Consider the following 22,753-nt stretch of genomic DNA (forward strand, 5'->3'; position numbering starts at 1 on the left):
GGGCTGTTTCCAGATCTTAGCTATTGTAAATTGTGCTGCTATGAACATAGGAGTGCATACATTCTTTTTTATTGGTATTTCCGGTTTCTTAGGATATATTTTTATAAGTGGGATCACTGAGTCAAATGGCAGTTCCATTTTAATTTTTTGAGGAAACTCCATACTGTTTTCCATAATGGCTGCACCAGTCTGCATTCCCAACAGCAAAGTACTACGGTTACCTTTTCTACACATCCTACCCAGCACTTGTCATTTGTTGTGTTGATGGTAGCTATCCTGATAGGTGTGAGGAGATGCCTCATTGTCATTTTAATTTGCAAGTCTGTGATAATCAGTGACTTTGAGCATTTTTTCATATGTCTCTTGGCCACCTGTATGTCCACTTTGGAGAAGTGTCCATTTAGGTCCTTCGCCCATTTTTCAATTGGATTGTTTCTCTTCCTTTAGTTAAGTTATATGAGTTCCATATGTATTTTGGAAATTAACCCCTTATCAGATATAACATTGGCAAATATGTTCTCCCTGCAGTGGGCTCTCTTTTCATTTTGTTGATGGTTTCTTTTGCTGTGCAGAAGCTTTTTTATTTTTATGTAGTCCCATTTATTTATTTTCTCCTTAGTTTCCTTTGCCCTAGACGATGTGGCTCACCCCTAACCACATCTTGCGAGCTGTTGTGGAGGTGCTGACCAAACAGAACAAAAAACAACACAACAAAACATGAAACAGGAGAAACAAAACAGAAATGTACACAATACCAATACAACACCAACAAAAGCAACCACCAGAGAAGAGAGCGTTAGGAAAGAGAAAAGAGAGCAAGAAAAAATATGAGGAGAAAACAAAACAAAAAAAGGCACAAACAAAATTAGAAAAGGAGGGGCCGAATATGTAGATCAAATGCTGAAATAAAGAAAATACATATAAACAATTAGAGGAGTAAGGAAAGGAAAAGGATTTAAAATAAAGGAAGGAGAAAAGAAAGAAAATTGGAAAAGGAAAATAGAGGAGATAGTGGATAGGCCTAAAATAAACAAGATGAGAAAGCAGGAGAAAAAGAAAAGGGGGGGGGGTGAGTAGTGAAAAAAGACCAATGAAAAAAATTTGATTCAGAAAAGGGAAGAGGAAAATTAGATAGATGAACAAAACAACAGAGACTAGAATAATAGCAAATCAATAAAGCAGATAGATAAAGAAGATAGATTTAAAAAGGTGACAAAAGAAAAGAAAGAGAAAAATAAGATAAGAAAAACGGGAGGAAAAAAAGTTTAAAACAAAATAAAACAAATAAGTGGCCTTCTTTTCAGTGGAGTTCAGTACCCCATGGGAGCTCGCTTTGGATCCCACTCTTCTGTCTGCTAATTCTGGGCTTCCCATCAGGTACTTAGGTGCTAACCACTGTCAAGTGATTGTCTTTTGGCTTTCAGCAACCTGCTTGAAGCTCCAAGCTATCTACTGTTGTACTGTTTGTGTCTGTCTCCACAGGCCTTGGTTGCAAGCACGAGGGGCCAATCTGCCCTCTAAAGTAGGTTTGTTAGCACCATGGGGCCAGGGCTGGGTCAGCAAACTTCCCCTGGTTCCCAAGTCTGGCTTCTGCCTGCCTTTGCCTGCTAGCCAGCTGTCAATCTCAATCACTCAAAAGTCCGTTTCTGAAAGGGCTGTAGGCGGGAGAGGTGCTGTTTAGCTTTTAGGGAATGTGGTGGGTGTGTTTCCCTGTCCAAGAGCTATTCCTCTGTGAGCGGCCCAAAATGTTACTCTGTCTTTGGCTTGACAGAGATCCTTGTATGTAGACTAAAGGGGTAGGCTGGAAACCTGGAATTTTTTATCAGTTCTCCTGTGTGGGGAAAGTATCAGTATAGTTCCCAGGGTAGCGAGGTGGACGGCCCCTCCTTCAGTCCAGTTACTGAGGGCTCCTTGAGACTATTCAAACCCGTAAACTTGGCCTCTGATTTTGGTTCCTCTGAAAAGGTCAAAATGCAGGGTCTGGCATGCAGGACTCCTGAGGGTGGGGCAAGCTGTATCACCTACAGCGGGTTTTTTTTTTCTGTTCCTGCCCTGTCACTTCTGGGAGCAGCTAGCTCCTCAGGAAAAAGGGCCGTTTTGGTTTTGCGGGCCTATTACCAAATGTTCCTGGATGCTGTTTTTCCAAGTCTCCCTGCAATGCTTCCCACCCCAGACTCTAGACTCTACTTAGGCACCTCAAGTCCGCGTCTCCCTCCCTGCTCCAAAGCCTTGGGTGAGTAGCTGCAAATGAAAACTCCTGTGCTGTAGGGGTGGAGGGCACAAAGAAAGAAAACCAAAACGAAACTGAGGCTTTCTCTCCTACCGGCCCTGTTTCATGGCTCCAGGCTCTGCTGCAGCCAGCAGGTCTGTCGCCTTTCATGGGTTGCTGGTATGGGCTCTGGTGCTCTAGGCTGTAGAGCCCAGCCTGTTCTGGGCCTCTGTCTTCTGGGTCAGCTCCTCAGGGCCTTGCCCTTTCTACCAGCCTCCAGGCGTTTTCTGTCCTTCCTTGGTATGTCTCCTCCTCAGCTGGACCTCAGTTGGTAATTCCAGCTGAATGTTCTCCAATATAGTTGTATTTCCAGTTTGGCCCTGGGATGAGGTGCACAAAAGGCCAGCCTATTCAGCCACCATTTTTCTCCCCATAATACATTTGTTAATGCCTGGTTTTTCTTTAGCTTCTTACTCAGTTTCAGAATGCTAAATAAATATTCCTTGAATATTCAAATTATTGTTAATGATTGTATACATAATAAGAAAAATCTGTAGCCTTCAACCCAATGATAATCTATAATGGATTTCCAAATCAGATTGCTGTGATTTAAAGTTTATTCTGTACTATCTGTGTTTGAAAATAATCGATGGTTAATTAAATGCGTTTGCAATACTTACTCTAAACTTAAAAGACTTTTTAAAAAAATACTACATTAGATTAAGCTAGTGATTTGTCCTAGAGTATCTTATCTGTATATAAAAGAACACAGTTACCTTATATAGTGGTTCTCAAAGTGTGATTTTCAGTCCAGCAGCATCAGCATCAGGTGGGAACTTGTTAGAAATACAAATTATTAAGGCCAACTCCAGAGCTACAGAGTCAGAAACTCTGGGAATAGGACCTAACAATCTGTTTTAACAAGACCTTTGAGGATTTCAGTACTCATCCAAGTTTAAGAACTACTGCCCTACTGTATAATGCAGACTGACAACAACTTCAATCTTCTTGATTTTAACTATGAAACAATAAATTAAAGAAATGCTTTTAGTAAGCATTCTGGACTTCTGTTCATGGTTGCAATATTTCTAAGATATATTCTAAAATCATAATTTAGAATTAGATGATGATTGACAATGCTAATATATTGTGAGATTCAGTGATCAGAGATGTGCTTTAAGAAATTTAATCTTCAGCCAGGTGCAGGAAGTCTTTATAAGAGGTTAAAAGCAGGAAGACTAGGCCATTGACTGGAGTCGTACTAGTGACAGGATCAGAGCTTTGCAGAGTCCTTAAAGACCTTGAATGAAATGAAATGTTTAGAAAAAGGGGGGATTCAGAACTGATTTTGAAGGTTTAGGTCTGGATGAGTTTATTCCTATCACCATAGTATTTCACTAGAGTGGAAAATATTTATAAGCTTGAAAATGTACAACGTAGTTATTCCTTCAAATAATATTACATGTCTATTTTGATTTTCACAGTAGGAGGCTCTACTTATGATGTGCACATAAACATTGAGTATTGTATTTAGGTCTTTATGGTCTATTTTCATGGTAACATTTTCATGTTTTTGGCCATAGGAAAGCACTTTATAAAGAGGAGAAAGACAACTCTTAATATTTGTGTACTTTATGTGAATATTTTTGTTAATCTTGAGACCCATATGCCACAGAATGGGTTTATTCATTCAACAGTTAAGTACTAATGTTATACCAGACATTGAGCTAGGTGCTGTGTAAGCAAATACAACACAATATAATATATTCTGTAATAGACATGCTCAGGTTACTGTAGAAACTAAGCAGAAGAATACATTATACGTTGTTTACCAACCACTACTGTAATAATTTTTTTCTCAATTTATAAGTTTTTTAAATGGTGCTAAAAAACTGCAATTTGAAAACCAAGACTAAATGTTAAAGCAGAATTATCCAGGATGTGTTAAACATTTGGCTTTTGTTTGTTTGGTAATAGGTTCAACTTCTTGGGGCTGATGGCCTAGAGCAAGATGTTGCTGAGACTGAAGATGATGAATCACCAGAGCAGCGAGCCCGGAGACCAATGAATGCATTTCTCTTATTTTGCAAACGCCATCGCTCCCTTGTCCGTCAGAAACACCCCAGGCTTGATAACCGAGGTGCTACCAAGATACTGGCTGATTGGTGGGCTGTTCTTGATCCAAAGGAAAAGCAGAAATACACAGACATGGCCAAGGAGGTAGGTTCCAGGAACAAGGTTTAAGGTGTGGTTGTGAACAATCAATCCCATCTTCCTCAGTCAGCAAATATGAAGGCCTACCAGCAGGAAGGTGAATCCTGAATTAGGTGTTAAGAGAAAACATAAGAGGTTTATTCCTATTTCTTTTCTTTTTAAAAAAAATACATTTTTATTGATTTCAGAGAGGAAGGAAGAGGGGGAGAGAGAGAGAGAAACATCCATGATGAGAGAGAATCATGGATCGGCTGCCTCCTGCACGCCCCCTACTGGGGATCAAGCCCACAACCCGGGCATGTGCCCTTGACAGGAATCAAACCTGGGACCTTTCAGTTCGAAGGCCGACGCTCTATCCACTGAGCAAAACCGGCCAGGGCTTATTCCTATTTCTGAGTTCTGAGTTCACCTTTCAAACACTAGTGGAATGCCAAGAGCAGTCTATTACCAAGAGATTTTTTCTCATTGTATGTACTCTACTGATTGATTTTTTATGAATGGTGATTTATTACGAATGGGTTTTTTAAAATAGTTTTTCTAGGAACTCAGCTTCTGCTGTCAGAAAGTGCCTGTGGTAAAGATGACAATCTTAGGTTACTCTGGTTGTGTCATGGGAAAGAGTTGATCAAGTTCTGATGCTATATAGCTTTGTGACAGTATCTAAGTCAATCTCTGGGTCTCAGCTTTCTTCTTTTTATGTTAGAATGAGGAAGTTGGACAAAAATTTGTATCCCTTCCAGCTCTAACATTTTTTGATTTTGTAATATATAGAGCTTTCAAGAGATATGCTTTGATTTGTTTCTGTTTTGTAGGTAGTGCAGCATGAATATTTAAAACTAGTAAATGATAAATGGCAGTGGAATAGGATGTACAGTGGCGTGTGCATGCATGTTAACAATGTATAGGCAGTAGTTGGTGAGAAGCATTTCCATGCAGGAAGGCTATTCAGAGAGATTGGACATTAATTCTATAATGATAGCAGTGACTAAACTTCTTCAAAAATTATACTCTGGTCTGTTACTAAGTTAATCTGAAATTAATGAGAGTTCATTATACATTTAAAATATAATGTGTAATGGATTTATCAAGTAATGGGAAAAAGGAAAGCAATATCATTGTGATTAAACCTGAAAAGACTAATTCTAACTTTATTTCTTCAGTGTTGCCACTTGCAAATAATCTTGATTCATGAATCATGAAAACCCTGCCACCCAAGCATTTGGTTAAATCTGTTAGGAGATGAACCAGCAGGTGGCAAAATACAGTGTTTCAAGCGACACATGTTATTAGACATCTCAGTGTGTGGAAAATAATTATTTTAATTGCTGTGGTTTTATTGAGTTGTTTAACAAGCTAACATGGAACATAAAAATTTCTTAGGCAATGTTCAGGGAAATTTGAATCCAGAGTAAATGATGAGTCTGCCTATATGCTATATAATTAATGCTCACATAAGGCTTTTGGAATTGACTACTGTTAGAAACAGGATTTTAACTATGTAGAACATCTAGAGCAGTGGTCGGCAAACTCATTAGTCAACAGAGCCAAATATCAACAGTACAACGATTGAAATTTCTTTTGAGAGCCAAATTTTTTAAACTTAAACTATATAGGTAGGTACATTGTTATTAACTTAATTAGGGTACTCCTAAGGCTTAGGAAGAGCCACACTCAAGGGGCCAAAGAGCCGCATGTGGCTCTCGAGCCGCAGTTTGCCGACCACAGATCTAGAGTGTTTAAAATCAATTCCAGTAGCCTACATGGTTTTAAATGTTTCAGTAGATCCCCACTAGCTTAACAATACATAGTAAAACTTTCTCATTAAATAGCTTTAGATCTTTTCATAGTCATTCATGCTTACATGGTAAAATAAACAATTATCTGAAACCTCATAGGAACCTGCATTAGCCTTTTATAATTAAACAGTTGAGTTTGTTTTTGGATTGCTGTATTTGGATAACAAGCAGCCTGTACCAAGTATATTATTTATCTCAACTACTGCTAATTTACCAACTCGACAGGTGACCACTTTTAAAAAGAGGAAGTATTATTTTTATATAGGAAATCCCTTACTAATTACTTAGTTAGGGTTATAATATTTGCCATAGTGGTGCTGTAATGAAATTGTTACGGTGGTCCCCTGCAGTCTATTACAAGTGATGATCATAACTGATTCTTTATCTTGCTTCTTACCTAGTTTATATATGTTCTTATTAAATGTTGTCTTGTTTCCAGTGCAGTGTGGATAATTCAGCTACTTCCAAAATCATTATAGGATTGGTTGCTATTCATAAGTGACACTTCCTTGTTTCAGTTTATTTACAAAATGGTTTTGAAATTACATTAAAGTGCAGGTAATTGTGATGTTGCTTTTTTGTGTGAATATTGCAGTCTGAATTGGAATATCTGTTTAATAAACAAAAACTTATTGCTTTAAGGTACCAGGTTTTGTGATGGTTGCTAGTGATAAATATGTTCTCAGTTCCTCAAGGTCCCCCTCAGCCTAACATTTTTATAATTGCTTTCTATGTGTAATCTTTCAATTTTAAACACCAATTTAAAGTGTGTCCCCTATTAGGACAAGACATATTCTTTCAGCATAGTTGACTGTGAATGTGAATGCTGCCATTATCAATCGAGTAAGAAATACTTAATTTTTTCCTTTTTGTTTTTAAAAGAAACATATTCTAAAACCATCAGTGAATAATAATTAATATAACTTTAGAGAGATTTATTTATTTTTTACCTGCTAGAACTTTCTCTGACCCTTTCTTTGCATGATGGTGCAAGTGTTGTGGCTGTTCACAGGTTCTGATTTCTGACTGTGGCTGCCTGTTAGGACACGCAGAAATAATATTACTTTTACTATCTTTATGTATGTACTCTTACAAATATAGGAATACAATTCTTTCTTATTGCCTAGGATATTGCTGGAACCATCCACTATTCACTTAAACTAATAGTTATAATTAGTTCAGTCAGTTTAGAGGATCGCATATCTTGACCTTCACGTTGAGTGGGATCAGTGCAAAGACGAGGGAGAATCCGGGAAGTCGAGGCAATTTTGAATGACCTTTATATTACACTCTTCCTTCTTTCGTGTAGAATCAGAGACATAAGGCCGAATGCATGCATTTGTTGATTGATTGATTGATTCATCGTTTTACATAAGCACAAGCATGTAAAGTCAGTTGTGATTGTCCAGATTCTTTTTTTTAAATTTTTTTATTTATTTTTACTATTGTTGAGAATATTACAGATGACTCCCTTTTCCCCCACATTGCCCCCTCTACCCAGTTCCCACCCCGCCGCAAGCCTTCACTATCCTATTGTCTGTGTCCATAGGTAATGCCTTATGTACATATAAGTTCTTTGGTTAATCTCTTCCTGCCCTTCATCCCCACTTCCCTCTGAGATTCCTCAGTCTGTTCCATGTTTCTATGCCTCTGGTTCTATTTTATTCATCAGTTTATTTTGATCATTAGATTCCCCGTTCGTTTATTTTGATTTTTAGATTCAATTGTTGATATGCATTTATTGCCATTTTATTGTTCATATTTTCTTCTTCTTTGTACTAACTGCGTTTCTCTTGCTGCTTCTAAGATTCTCCTTTGTCTCTAACCTTTGGCATTTTAATTATGATGCTTTTCAGTGTGGGCTTCTTTGGGTTCCTCTTTTTGGGACTCTCTGTGCTTCCTAGACTTGTAAGTCTATTTCTTTCACCAGGTAGGGGAAGTTTTCTGTCATTATTTCTTCTAATAGGTTTTCAATATCTTGCTTGCTTTCTTTTCCTTCTGCCACCCCCATAATGTGAATGTTGGTATGCTTGAAGTTGTCCCAGAGGCTCCTTACACTATCTTCATATTTTTGGATTCTTTTTTTTTTTTTTTTTTTTTGCTCTTCTGATTGGGTGTTTTTTGTTTCCTGATATTCCAAATCCTTGATATTTTGAGTCCTTGTAAATTATTCTTTTTAAAAATATATATATTTTATTGATTTTTTACAGAGAGGAAGGGAGAGAAATAGAGAGTTAGAAACATCGATGAGAGAGAAACATCTATCAGCTGCCTCCTGCACATCTCCCACTGGGGATGTGCCCGCAACCAAGGTACATGCCCTTGATTGGAATCGAACCTGGGACCCTTCAGTCCGCAGGCCGACGCTCCATCCACTGAGCCAAACCGGTTTTGGCTATAAATTATTCTTTACTTCAGTTAGTGTATGCTTAATTTCTGACTGGTCCATTTTGAAATTCTTTGAAATTCAAACTAAGATCCTTGTTGTGATGCCAGACAATCCAGTTCTTCCCCTTTTGTCTCTGGGTCTCCCTGAGCCATTACCCAGTGCTGAAGCTCAGAGGGAGGAAGTCTGTGTACCTTCATGCAACAGCCCTTTAATAAAGGGTGTCCCAAAATTCATGAAAGAAGTAATTTTAATAGAAAACACAGGTTTATAATTAAAAATTGTAAATTTTTTATTGATTCATAAAGTATACAGTATAGGGTTATGTATGGACTAGCATATCGGGTAAATGGCCTCCACGGCACAAAAAACTGGATTACCATGTCGCGATAGCGAGCACCATTAACTGTTATTGCCTGAGCAGCCGCATTTTGGTCATGGAAAATTTCAACAAAAGAGTGCGTATGTGCCAGCAAAGCCGTGGAGGCCATTTACCCGATATGCTATTCCATACATAACCCTATACTGTATATTTTATGAATCAATAAACAATTTACAATTTTTAATTATAAACTTGTGTTACCTATCAAAATTACTTCTTGCGTGAATTTTGGGACACCCTTTAGTAACTGACTGGGTCTCCAACAGACTCAGTGTCACTCAGCCATAATCCCCCCTGGTTTTTACAGCCTGAAGTTATGGGGACTTCTCTTCCCAGCTCTGGAACCCTGGGCTGGGGGTCTGGTGTGGAGCTGGGATCCCTTACTCCTCACGGGAGACCAGCCCATTCTGCGCCTCTGCTCCTCCTACGTCTCAATGTGCTTTCTTCTTCTCTAGTTGTAGGATTTCCATTCAGCTAGCTTTCAGGTGGTTCTGAATGATGGTTGTTCTGTATTTCAGCTTTAATTTTGATGTGATTGTGGGAGACAGTGAGTACCATGTTCACCTGCCCCTCCATTTTGGTTCTCCTGTCCCCATTCTTCAGAGCAGGGATCTCAGGCTCTTTGGAGTTAGTATCTTGACCATTGATACATTTGTGGAGCTAGGATACTCCTGCCTGTTTGGTTTTAGCGCCCTTTTACTATATGGCGGCTTGCATTAGAGGCCTGAGAGATAAGTAGATTTGAATAAGTATGACAAAAATGGTAACAATAAAATGGGACTTAGGGGAAGCCTCTACCTGTGCTGAGGTGGGGGAATTTCAGAAAAGGCTTTATGAACTTGATAAAAGCTGGTCTGGGCAGGTAAGGATAAGAGCAGATGTGGGAGAGTAAGAACAAGTCCAAAAACAAGAAAATTTGTTTTGTTTTACCCTAAGCCTAGCATATGTGTAGGAGAGTGATAAGAAATGATGATGTTAAGGAAAAATTACGAGACCAGGCTGAAAAGTTTGGAGGCTTAGTTGTATGCCAATAAAACAGCTATGAAATTAAATGCAATAAAATGTAACTCGAACATAAATTATAATAGCCTTTTGTGAATGTTGGTATCTGTTGTTGTCAGTACTCGAGCAAACATTTCCATTACCTTATAAAACTCCATGAAGTTTTTAGTGATTAGTTCTTCCTCCATATTTCAAGATAAAATTAACCTGTTTTGGGTTATTTATTTGCACCTGGGTTACTTTCTGTAAAGGCCATTCATTCCCTTATTTTGGTTTCATCAGAAATGGATTCTTCTCCCAAAAAGATAAATTCTCATTTTCTCATGTATTGTAACTGGCAAGTTTTTGTTAACTGTCATGTATCGTGTTTAACAGAACTTGCATTACACGCTTGCTGTGGCACCTTGCATACTACTGCCTGAGAGTAGCACCTCATTTATCCAGCATCCTTGAGAAATTGATGTTACATATTGTTGCTCCTTTAAACACTTTTTATTTCATATATTTATCCTGGAGATTTTGTTTAAAATTTTGTTTACATGCTTTCTTAATTAAAGTATTCAGATTGCCTTTTGAATTATTTGAAAATTTCAACTCATTATATACAAACAAGAATTATTTTATAATCTGTAATTTGGTGAGACCTTTGTGAACAGTTGCATTTTATTCACATTTCTGTCTGTGTATCAAATGAGACTATTTTGTTCTTTTGAATTCCCTCTTTGCTTTCCCATGTGTCTTTCTTTCGGATCTACCCTCCACTGTATTGACATTTCTCTCTTTTCAGTTCTTTTGGCTAACTCTAATGAAATGGCTTACTATCTATGGGTTTTCTGAATGTGGCTTAATTAGACCCCCCCCCCAAAAAAAAAAATTTTTTTTCGGCTCTGTGTTTCACAATATTCCTTGTTTCTGAGACCTTTCCCATTTTTGTGTTTCAGATATCAGTGCTTTCTTACTGTATTTTAAAAAATATTCCAGCATTTGTCTTTGAAATGGTAATAATCAATTTCTGAATATTGCTCTGTTTTGTTCAGGTTTCTTTTATAAACATTTAACTCATTTACTCTTCAGATTAATACCATGATATAGATATTATTTTTGAAAAGCTAAAGATGAGGACACTGAGGCCCAGAAAAATTAAGTGACTTGTCCAAGGAAGCAAGTTAGTAATAGCATAGCTGTGGTTTTCATACTTGGCCCTCTCCCTTCTCAGACCTTCCTGAGTTTCCACATCTGGAAAATGGCAGTAAAGATGCCTACCTTCCCAGGGTCAAGATGAGATACAGAAGAAGTAATATAGGTATAAACATTCTATAAAGTTTAAAATGCTGTATAAATGTTAGTTTTATTATTATTCCTGACAAGCAAACTTGTTTGTTTGTATTTGATATTTCTCTACCTAGTTATTGCTTACTTTTTTCATTAGGAACTGTGAACACAGTGAAGGGCTATAGAAATGCAAAATTTGTCTTTGAAAGAAGAATCAACAAAACTAAATGTATCATTTGCCCAACTTGGCAGATACTGTCCTATGTGATTAATAGCCCCCAAGAAAATAGATGTTCAGTTAGGTGAATTAATGACTTGATTTCAAAATATCAATTTGCTAATTGTTAGTAAACACTATAATTTAAATATTTCAATAAAATAAAAGTATAAGGACTTTATAATGACCCCATAAACAGTGATAGACCTCATAGTGAGTGATAAATTAAAAATTTGAACTGAATCCCTTAAAACTCATTTTGATGTTGGTTTCAGATGTTAATATTTAGATGACTGAGGGGCCTAATTCTGAAACATCATGTAAGATGTTTGCTAGTTTTATAAGAAAGTTCTAGTTAAGAAAGATGCTGTCACTAACACTCAGATTTCTTCTCTTTCTGAGGCATCCCCTTCCTCCCCTCCAAGGTTGACCTGCTAGTAAATTCTTTCCCAGGAAGATATCATATCCTCTGCTATGAATCATTTAGTAATATGTGTTGGTGAAAATCAATACATGTAATGAAAATGATAATACTATTGTCCTCATGAAGGAATTATTACCAGCACCAACTATTTTTAAAGCACTGGTGATAATAAAGGCCAGCTTAAATGAACTTCTGATGTAGAGCTGTGCTGAAGACAACATAAAGCAGGAACAGTCACTGGCCATAATCATTTCTCTTTCTCCTCCTCTTTCTCTTTCTCTTTCTCTTTCTCTTTCTCTTTCTCTTTCTCTTTCTCTTTCTCTTTCTCTTTCTCTTTCTCTTTCTCTTTCTCTTTCTCTTTCTCTTTCTCTTCCTCTTTCTCTTCCTCTTCCTCTTCCTCTTTCTCTTTCTCCTCTTTCTCTTTCTCTTTCTCTCTCTCTTTCTCTTTCTCTTTCATATTCCACCTACCCACCTCTATCTCAGTACTTTGTGAGTATCAACTAGACACTGGGGATTAAAAGAGCATGGATCAGAGTCTCTGCCTTCATATTGTTTATAGCCATTAGCCACACAAACATACAGGGTGAGGCAAAAGTAGGTTGATATGTGTTCATATGGAAAATAATATAATAATAATAATACAAGAATAAACTGTGTTTCCTGTACTTACAACTGTAAGCCTACTTTTGCCCTACCCTGTATTATTTCTTTTTATACATGGTCCATAGGCCTTTCCCTGGCTCAGGCATGAAAAAATGGTTTTTCAAAGGGTCGGTAAAAGGGGAAGCTACCTATGGGTTGAAGAACAAAGGACAAGCAAAAGCCCTGGAGTATGTGGCTTTTATGGAAAACAGTAAAGAGAAATCACTATGAAGGTCAATACACTGTCACTATCACAATATTAATCTTCCAAAATCTTAAATTCAATGTAAATGAGCAGTACCAAGACAGTATTCATTAGTCCAGTCATGTACATATTGAGCAAAGGAGTTAAAAATTTGGACGATAGAGAAGAGAATAGGAATTTAATGCTTAGATGGAGAAGCTGTAAATTCATGCAAAGACACACAGGTCAATGTAAGCAGTGAACAAATGTGGTCAGAAGCAGAAAGAGCCTCAGGCTGTGAGGATGTCTCTCTGTCCCTGAAAGTAGGCACCTCATCAATCACTTGCTCTGATTCAACTGTAAGAGACAACAGAAAGGCTTAATCATTCGTTGTGATGAGGTTATTAAGGAAAGGAATTACAGAGAAGTCTGTGTAAGAAAGAAATGAAGGAAGAGTGTATTAGTCTGAAGCAAATAGCTGAGTGAAACTATTAGCATGCTGGTTAACCATGTGGGCAAAAATCCATCATCACAGGATTAAAAGGGCCGAAGAGATCAGCTCCACTCATCTGGATCCTTGCTGAGGGTAGGAGAGAAAACTCAGTTATCTTCTAAGAGCATCCATGTTGGACTACTGGTACTACCTCAAAAGTAATTTACTAAATATAATTTTCAAAAATCCCCTAGTAAAGTAAAAAGTCACCTCATGATTTCCATCCCCCCCCCCACCACAAATTTCCAACTCATTAGATAACCTAATGTGATTCTACTTTACAGACACAGCCCCTGACTTACAAGGTGCTCAGTAAATGCGGGCTCCCTTCTCTCTAATCCCAACCATCACCACATTTCATTAGCAATAATACTAAATCACTGTTCTTCAGTGATGGTAGTAAATGCATCCATTTTATGACAGCATTTTGCCTACTTCATATGTGACAATGGCATTGTTATATACCAAAGACAAGACTTTATATTTATCTTTTTAAAATATTTTTAATTGATTTTAGAGAGAAAGGGAGAGGAATAGAGAGATAAAAAAAATTGATGAGAGAGAAACATTCATTGGCTGCCTCCTGCACACATCCTCTCCCCCACCCCCCCTCCAATCCGGGATTGAGCCCACAACCCGCGCATGTGCCCTGACCTGGGATTGAACCAGTGACCTCTTGGTTCATGGCGCAATCAATGCTCAGCCACTGAGCCACACTGACTGAGCACCTTATGTTAATGTTTTAAAAATTGGGTCTCAACATTAATTTTCCAGATCATTGATGAGATTGGCAATTTGATTTTAAATTTATTAACTATTCTCCAACAGTTTGTTTTTAATGTGGGGGAGGGGGTGCTACCTAAAAGTCCAGTAGTATTTCTAGTTATTAATACAGTCTAGATCTCAACAGAGTGAAAGAGAATGGCAACCCTGGTGAAGACCATAAGTAATAAGGGACCCTGGGAATGCCTATACAAAAAAAGATAGCTGATTCTGGTGCAAATATGTGAAATATCTCCATAAAATAAAATCTACTGGAATTTTGGAGGAGAGATTGCACAGGAAATTATCTGATATTTTAAAAAGAGATATAACACTTTTTTAATTTTATAACTGCAGGGGGCTAAGTGAACCCCTAACATACATTTTGAAACAGCTATAGTTCTCTGTGGCAGGCAAAATCACATTATACATGGGTGAAAGAGGAAAGGAAGACTTAAAAAATGGCACTCATCTCTACTTCCTTAGTTCTAGAACCTTTCCTCACAAAAAGTTTAAAAATTATCCTTTATTAGATAATAAGACACAATAGCATTATCTGATCTGAATTATTGTTGCTTAGTTATCTTTACTAGAAAGAAAATTAGACTGTTTGTGACAGAACATTGAATTAAATTTATGGTTTTGACAGAACAAAAATATTTTAAGTTATACATTAACCTGCAAAACTTGCATGATAAAACCACTCCAATAAATGTCACACACTTCAAAAACTGACTTGATTAAGTGGCTATGGTATGGCTTGGTTATTCTATTATGGAAAAGTCATAAAGGAAAAACAGAACATAAGACTTAACTATTGATTCTGTTACCTAAATTGGCTGTAAGGATTACTGTGGCAATTTTCATATATAAAAACATTTTAAAGAGTAATTTTACTCCCTAATTTGGGTAGTTAGGAGAAAAGTCAGTTTAGTAAGTCTGTATTAATAAAACACCAAAATGTCAGAATTTCTTTTTAATCTAATTTTGTTACTTTTTAGAAAGTGAATATGGATCTGGGTGAGTAATATTATCTACATTTCTGAAAGTGTAAAATAGATAAATTCATGTTAACTCATTTGAATTGTAAAATGCTTGTTTTGTGTGTTTTTATTTAATGTGTTCACTGAGGTTTAGTAATTTCCTTAAACAGTATAAACTTTCTTCTCACAAAATAGTTTATGGCATGAATTATTCAAACAGTGCAAAAGTTAACTTTTATCTATATCCCTTTGAAAGATCACAAATTCCAAAGTTGTCAGGATTTACTGTAGTAACTGAAACTTTCATAACCGGAACTTTCTTCTTATAAAACTGCCAAATTCTTGAAAATTTCTCATGACAACTATGTTAATTCATTTGTTTGAAAGTCCTTTGTCACTTTATAGAGTGGTGACCTTTGTCCAAATGACTGTTCATCTGACAAACCTAGCCTGTGTGTCTTCCACTGGAACACAATAGTGATGCATGTGTCTGCTACTTCCATTTTTACCTCTCCCTGCCATTTGTCACTTTCCACCTCAGGACAGCAGGCCAGGCTATTTGTCTGCCCAGCTTAATATGTAAATGCCCCCGTGCACATGTAGGATAGGGTATTTCTTCTATCACATTTGGTATCTCCCAATACATTCCGCTATGTCGTGGTAAATTCTAGTTTCTTCTGGTTTTATGTCCCATTTTAATTATTTTTGTAAGAAAAGTATAACTGTATCTTACAGTTTTTCATGGTTACCTTCCTCCTATATGTTCCTATATATCAGTAGTCAGATGTACAGTTTTTATTTTAAAAAAAGGAAAAATTTGAATTAAGATAATTCTAAATAATTCTAAACCATTGACTAGATACAGTACAATTTTCTATATGATTTTAAGTGAAGTGCTGAGAAAAGTTTGTTGTTTGGATTACATATACTTTATAGCAAGGGTAAAGGAAACTTTATTTCCCATTTGGCTAAATAAAAAGCTTTGGAGCTTATAGTGATAGTTCATTTTACACACAAAGAGACCATTTTAAAAGGCAAACTTATGGGATTAAAAGAATTGCATTAATTTAATAGAGTATCCAGCAGTAATAACATATAATAGTTGAAGAACACATGGAAAATCCATTTTATTGGATGACAATTTTTGGCAGTTGTATATAATAAAAGGCAAATCAACCAAACAGCCCAAGGACCAGTCACTATGATGTGCACTGACCACCAGGGGGGCAGATGCTCAATGCAGGAGTTGCCCCCTGGTGGTCAGTGCTCTCCCACAGGGGGAGTGGTGGCGGGCTCTCACGTCCACAGCAGTGCTAAGGATGTCCAACTGCCGGCCATCCCCCGAGGGCTCCCAGTCTGCAAGAGGGTGCAGGCCAGGCTGAGGGAGAGCCTCCCCCTAGCCCCCCCGAGCGCACGAATTTTGTGCACCGGGCCTCTAGTGTATAATAAATAGCAGTAAATAGTTTTTAATTTAGTCAGGAAAGGGGAAAGAAGTTGCAGATGTGGGAGAAAGAGCTACAGGAGAAAGCCACAGGAAGATAAAGGAGAAAGGACACTGTCAGTGAAGGCTGAAACCTCTCAGTAAAGACAAAGTTTGTGATGGATTAATTGCAACATCACACATTACAGCTCTAAGCCCATTCACATTAGTGAATACGTGTGCTCATTACAAAGCCCTGGGATGTTGGCAGGTGCAGTTACACTTTACAGATGGAGGAATTGAAGCTGAGAAAGGTTAAACAACTTGCTTAATGTCCACAGATGGCTGATAGCATAGATGGGTTTTGAACTCAGTTCCCCAGAATCTGCACCCAGTACTCTTTCTTCTGTGTGGCCTTGCATCCTCAAATGACTGAAAGTTATGTATTATGTGGCCCTACCTTGTTCCCCTTCTTCTGTTCTCAATCTTGGTTCATTTATCCCATAGCTGATTACTTTGCTCTTTTAGGTTTGCCTACATCAAAGCACGGGTTTAATTTTTACTGTATTTACCAAAGTAAACAGTGAGCAGAACCTGGTCACTGGCCTGTTCACACTTTGTAATATGTATCAGATACCATGCTATGCACCTCTGTTTACAGTAACCCTAGGCATTTGGTGTTATTTCCCGTCTGTGGAGACCAAGGCTGAGGCCCAGAGGTGTTACATTCTCCAATTCTGGTCTCCATCCTTGGCCACCATAGTCCGAGTGGAAATGTTAGGGTTTGAATTCTGGTTTTTCTGTCTTCAAAGCCTTTTGCTCTTTCCAGGACAAATAACTCCCTCTCTCCACCAAAGTCAGACAGCTTTTTGTATACTAATAAAATATTGAGGGATAAAAGATAAAAAATTTCCTGCTTCTGTACCCTCATCCCACAAATGAACTTTTTAGTAAATGAATTCATGTTATGAATTGTCATCCCTACTACAAGGAAAGCCATTGACATTACTGAAAATGGGTTTGGTTTTTTTTTCAATCATTATCTATATAGGGTAATGATGTGAAGTCTGCTAGAACATTTTCAATCTACGTGTTCATTAAAACCTGTTACTTATTCTTTATAGTATAAAGATGCATTTATGAAGGCAAATCCTGGCTACAAATGGTGTCCTAGCACAAACAAGCCTGTGAAGTCCCCAACACCCACTGTCAATCCACGAAAGAAACTATGGGCCTTCCCATCTGACTCTTCAAGAGACTTGCCAAGCCCCAAGAAAGCAAAGACTGAAGAAATGCCTCAACTTAACTTTGGAATGGCCGGTGAGTTAGATACTATTTCTACAAGTTCTTTATTTAGGCAGTACCTTCCCCAAATAATAGAGAGAGAAATAGAATAAAATAGAGAAAGAAGCAAAATATATGATCAGTAGGAAATAGTGTCAATATTGCATATCTTAAAGCTTTGGAGCATACATAGAATGCATATGTATAATAAAAGGAGGTGTGAATTCCTGACATTGTCATTATGGAAAAGCAGACAGCAATGTGGAGATGGTCAGGAGCTCAGGGAATTTTATAATGTAACAACATAGTTTACAGACATACACTGTAAGCTATCTGAGTAAGCACCTTAGTATGGGTACTTAAAGAGCCACAATTATGTAGATCATCTGAGGATGTATCATCTAGGGCAAGAATATGAACAACTTCGTCACAAGTCTGAGATGGACCTGACAGATGTTTCTTAGAGGGAATTCCCATCCTGCCCCCAATCCTGTATGAGCCGGGCAAATTTAAAAGTCCAGATGGCCCCATTTGTTATGGGACCTTTAATACTCTTTGGGTGGTAAGGAATGCTAAAGCATTTATAACCATGAAATGAAGTATTTATACTCACCCTGTAAACGGCTCTGTCTTCCCTGGAAATTGCCATGGTAGTACTCAAAAGAGGAATTTTCCAGGATGAAATTGAGAGATGGGCAGGGGGAAGCAGTGAAGTTGAGGTTGAGCTATAGGATTCCTATGTCCTTCTTACAAGCAATTTTCTTCTGAATGAGAGCACTTAACCATTTGTAATATAGAGAGCTTGGTAATGAGGTTGAACAATATTGTGATGACACTTTTTTTGTTGTTGTTTTTTTTTATGGCCAGTAGGCCTAATGTGATTTAATCATAATATGACAAAGTATGTGGTGGTGTCATTTATAAGCCTAAGGAATGCATTCTAATATAATGGCGGCATTCTGGGAGAACAAGTCTTCAGGTGATTGTTATGTAGGTGTCCGTAGTATAATTCTAGGCGAGCTTCCAAAATGATACTTCTACATATCCCAGAAGAATCAAAACAGAGATCTTTCCTCATTTTAGCTGTCACTTTGTACTATTTTAGCTTCAAACCACTTGCTAGTAGTCTTGGTGAGCATTCTGGACTTCCCACACCAATTGGAGTGTTTTATAAAACATCTTATTATCAGGACCAAAAAAGAATATATGGACAATGGGCTTCTAACTGAATTCCTTCAATTATTATTTATCTTCCATTGTTTTTTCTTTCAATTTTAAATCTAGGTCAGTCTGTGTAGTTTTTTTGTTTGTTTGTTTGTTTTTATTTTTTGAACACAATGGCTCTTTACAAACCAACATAATTGTAGGTAAATTACAGAAAGCTATGAATGGTATCTGTTTATAGTACCATTTCTGACAGTTTATAAATCTAACTTACATACCTACAAATTAAAAGTGGGACCCAGACTTTCAACCAAGATATGTACAGGTCAGCTTTTAAGAACTGTGCTCTTTAGAGCAAAATATAGGAAAGAAAAAAACAACATCTTTTTTGCATTTATCTCATGTAAAGGCTTGTGATGGATGTTGGAAATCTAGGATCAGAGGCCTTGTTAAGTATACACTAACTTAACAAGGTAACATTGGCTGATACTTCCAGTTATTCCCTTTTCAATACAATGAAAGCACATTAATTTGCCTTTAATTAAAACATGGTCCTTAGCTGTTTGAATTTAAGGGTTACTGTAGGACTCTTGGGGGCCAGTTTAAACTTTTCCTCAACATGGAATCTTATTTTTTGTTTTTTGTTTTCCCAGTAGTTTTTGTCACACAGCATTTTGCTATTTTGAATAACCTCAAAGCAGTCAGTTGTATGATTTCCAGGAAGGGAAAGCTATGTAGAATTTAACTTAGAACAAGCCCTCTTGGTGAAGGGAAAGCATATTCTTTATATAAATATATTTTTGATATTTGTAATTAACATTATATAAATATAAATTAATATAAGGTATGTTGGTAATTTCTTTGTCTATGTTTTCATGTCATTACATCAAACTTCTTGCAAAGTCACATTGGTGTATAACTTAAAATCATCATATGTATGTTCTTATTTTACTTTATCATTTGAAGTAACACATTTTTATCTTTATGAGAAAGCCATCATCCAATCCTCCTGATCTCTAAAATGATAGCTGCAAAATTATTTAACTGCCCAGAGAACCAAATTAAACTTTTCCATTTTGCTAAACTTATTTCCCCCTCCTGATTTTTATTTTTAAATAGATTTAAGTATCTATTTTAACAGCCACAATAGTTCTTGACTGTAAAAAGCCTTATTTCATCAAATCAGCATGCTCTTGTGTATTCTATGTGTGTGTCTTCCTGTCGCCACCTTTCAACATTAAGCTTGACCTCCTGATCATATGGTAACATATTTTCCTCTCTAATTATCTTTTCCTTTTTTTTAACTACCTCAGATTTTTTTATTTTTTTTCAGTTTTTAAAATGTGGTCAGAGTTGCTTCATGAGTTCTGGAGACAGATTGTATACAAAGATATACTCAAGGGCATGCATTTAAACAAGAATTCCACAAAGAAAAAGAAAAGAAACTCCTGAATGTCTTCAGGCAACAGTATGCCTGATCCTTCTTTTTAATTGTAGAGAGATTCCCAAAATTAAAACCTAACTTATTTACTTTTTAAAATGTGTTTCTGTTGATTTTAGAGAGAGAGGAAGGGAGAAGGAGAAAGAGAGAGAAACATTGATTGGTTGACTCCTGTATGCACCCCAAACAGGTATTGAACCTGCAACCTGGGTGCATGCCCTGACCGGGAATTGCCATGTAGTCACACTGGCCAGGGCTAAAAACTCACTGATTAAAGACCTACATGTACTATGATAGGCGCTGAGTTAGGCATTTTCACATGTTATTTCATTGCAGTTCTGATATTTAAGACAACCTTAAAGGATATAGGTATCTAATTGTCTGTAATACTTACTTTGTTTAGATATAACCCCAGGTCAGAGATCTGTCAATTTGCTGTTTTTATTTTGTCCTTTTGTTTCTGTTGATTATTGAAGAAATGAAAACAAAGACCTTCAGTAATATAAAAAGGATTCATTTTAAATCTTAAAGCTATTTTCAAGGAAGGGCCCAACTATATCCCTAAGATTTAATATGTCAAAAAGACATCATTTTTAATTTTAAGTTTTAGAGAAAGATTGTTTGAACAAAGCCTACTAGATTTTGCAGGCCCATTTGTAAAATGTGTCTCTGTTTTCTAGTTCCTCTTATAGCCTCGGTCTTTATTTCAGCCCTGATTTTACATGGCATAAATAACAATTTGAGAATAACAATCTCAAACTTCTTAGAAGATAAGCATAGCATTCTTTTGTTTAAAAAAAATCCACCTAAACCCTCCAAGCAGTAAGGAAAGAAGCATCAGATTAAGGAGATAATTCATGTTATAAACAGCTATGGCATTGAAGAATGTATTATGTTGGAATGGTAGGACCACAGTGCTATTTAAAAGGCTGACAAAGTATGAGTACTAAGTACATATATGCCAGGCATAATGAATTTTGAAAAGTGTTCTATAAAAAGTTATATGTGGTTCTGCTGCATGTTGATTGCTACTCTTTGTGAGTTTCCTTTTTTTTGACTCTGTGGATTATATGTACTTAATGGTTGTAAATTGATGATTTATTTGTTTTTGGCTTAGATCCTACTCAAATGGGAGGACTGAGTATGCTGCTTTTAGCTGGAGAACATGCGCTTGGCACATCAGAGGTAAGCCAGTTCCTCATTCTGCTCATGCTGGGGGTTGAGAATACAGACATTTGTATTCTGTTCACACTGTGAGTTCTGCACTTCCACTGTTTACAGCTCCTGAACAGACTTTACTTTTGTTTTCCTTGAGCTCTGTATGTGCATTGTACTGTGCCTTGAGGGTAACAGAAGTGGTGTGAATGATCACAAGAGCACACAAACACAAGGCAGATGCAGATTTTGAGGTTCTGTGAGCCTAGGGATAAGAAACGCAATGTACAGATAACTTCCGTTCGCCATAACTGTGCCCCGCGTCAGTACAGTGGGTCCTATGATTCATTAAACTCTATTCATAACATTCCCTACTTTTATCACATTCTCATTTAGACTTGCTAGTGAAAAGATGAGATTTAAAAAAGAGAAAACTGTCTGTTTCTCTGGTTCCTGAATAAATCCACATTTCTGTTTTATAAAATGAGGAGACATGGCATTCCAAGGTTGTTTCATTTTTTAAAATGGAAAATGAAAAAGACTCAGGCCCTATGACCTTGGTCTTTTATACCCGTGGTCTGCTTTTGCTAAACATTTTTAGGTATGGTTTTGATGGGCAGTTAGTAGCAGTTCACCATGCATAGTTTGCATGTGTGGAATTCTTCTATTTTCCAGAGACCAAATGTATTAACCTGAAGGTCATGTATTTTATCACATTCAGGTACTTGATATGGACATTTTTCAATCCCCAACCAAAGTTGCTATGTTGGGCAAAATAGCAGTCAGCTCAATTTTATTGCAAATATATACATTTTTTTTTACTTTGTAAAAAAAATCATGAGTGTGCCAATTAGATTATAGTTGAAGCTTGTTCAAATAGTGATTTTAGAAGATACCATATAAGATCTTTACATCACAAAAGCCTTTTATTATAAATAGTTTACATTTGGGATCCATAATAGTTGACCAAATGTTCAATTTAACTTATTTTTATTTCATTGAGTTCATTAGAGCAAAAAGTGTGTAAGTTGGTGGACTGTTAGTTATTTACATTGTATTAATCTTTAGCTGAGAAAAGTAAACACATCACTGTGCACCTTTGCATACTCATTATTCAACATGTTTGTAATTCCTAGCAGAATAGCTTCTTGAGCATCATTTCACTTTCTAATACATGGCTGCTACCTAATAGCAATCAGACTAACTCTCACCTGGGTATAGACTATTCCAAGCATTTCCGAAAGGTGGCTGTGAATGTTGGAATAATCATACACACTCGAGGTTTCAACACAGTCTGACTCATGACTTCCAACAATGCATTGT

The 22,753-nt window shown here is 36.9% G+C and overlaps 1 protein-coding gene across 7 annotated transcripts in view; it reads left to right on the forward strand.

The window, feature by feature from the left end:
* Positions 1 to 22,753, forward strand: part of BBX (BBX, HMG-box containing) — a 290,219-nt gene that overhangs the window by 186,168 nt on the left and 81,298 nt on the right. For all 7 annotated transcript variants that reach the window (XM_006090071.3, XM_014456988.2, XM_023754948.1 and 4 more), the window contains 3 exons: positions 4,187 to 4,429; positions 17,511 to 17,706; positions 21,393 to 21,460. In XM_006090071.3, the coding sequence (XP_006090133.1) occupies positions 4,187 to 4,429; positions 17,511 to 17,706; positions 21,393 to 21,460 (507 nt within the window). The remainder of the gene's footprint in view (positions 1 to 4,186; positions 4,430 to 17,510; positions 17,707 to 21,392; positions 21,461 to 22,753) is intronic.

This window comes from Myotis lucifugus, unplaced genomic scaffold, assembly GCF_000147115.1.
Source record: "Myotis lucifugus unplaced genomic scaffold, Myoluc2.0 scaffold_67, whole genome shotgun sequence".
NCBI classification, from domain to species: domain Eukaryota; kingdom Metazoa; phylum Chordata; class Mammalia; order Chiroptera; family Vespertilionidae; genus Myotis; species Myotis lucifugus.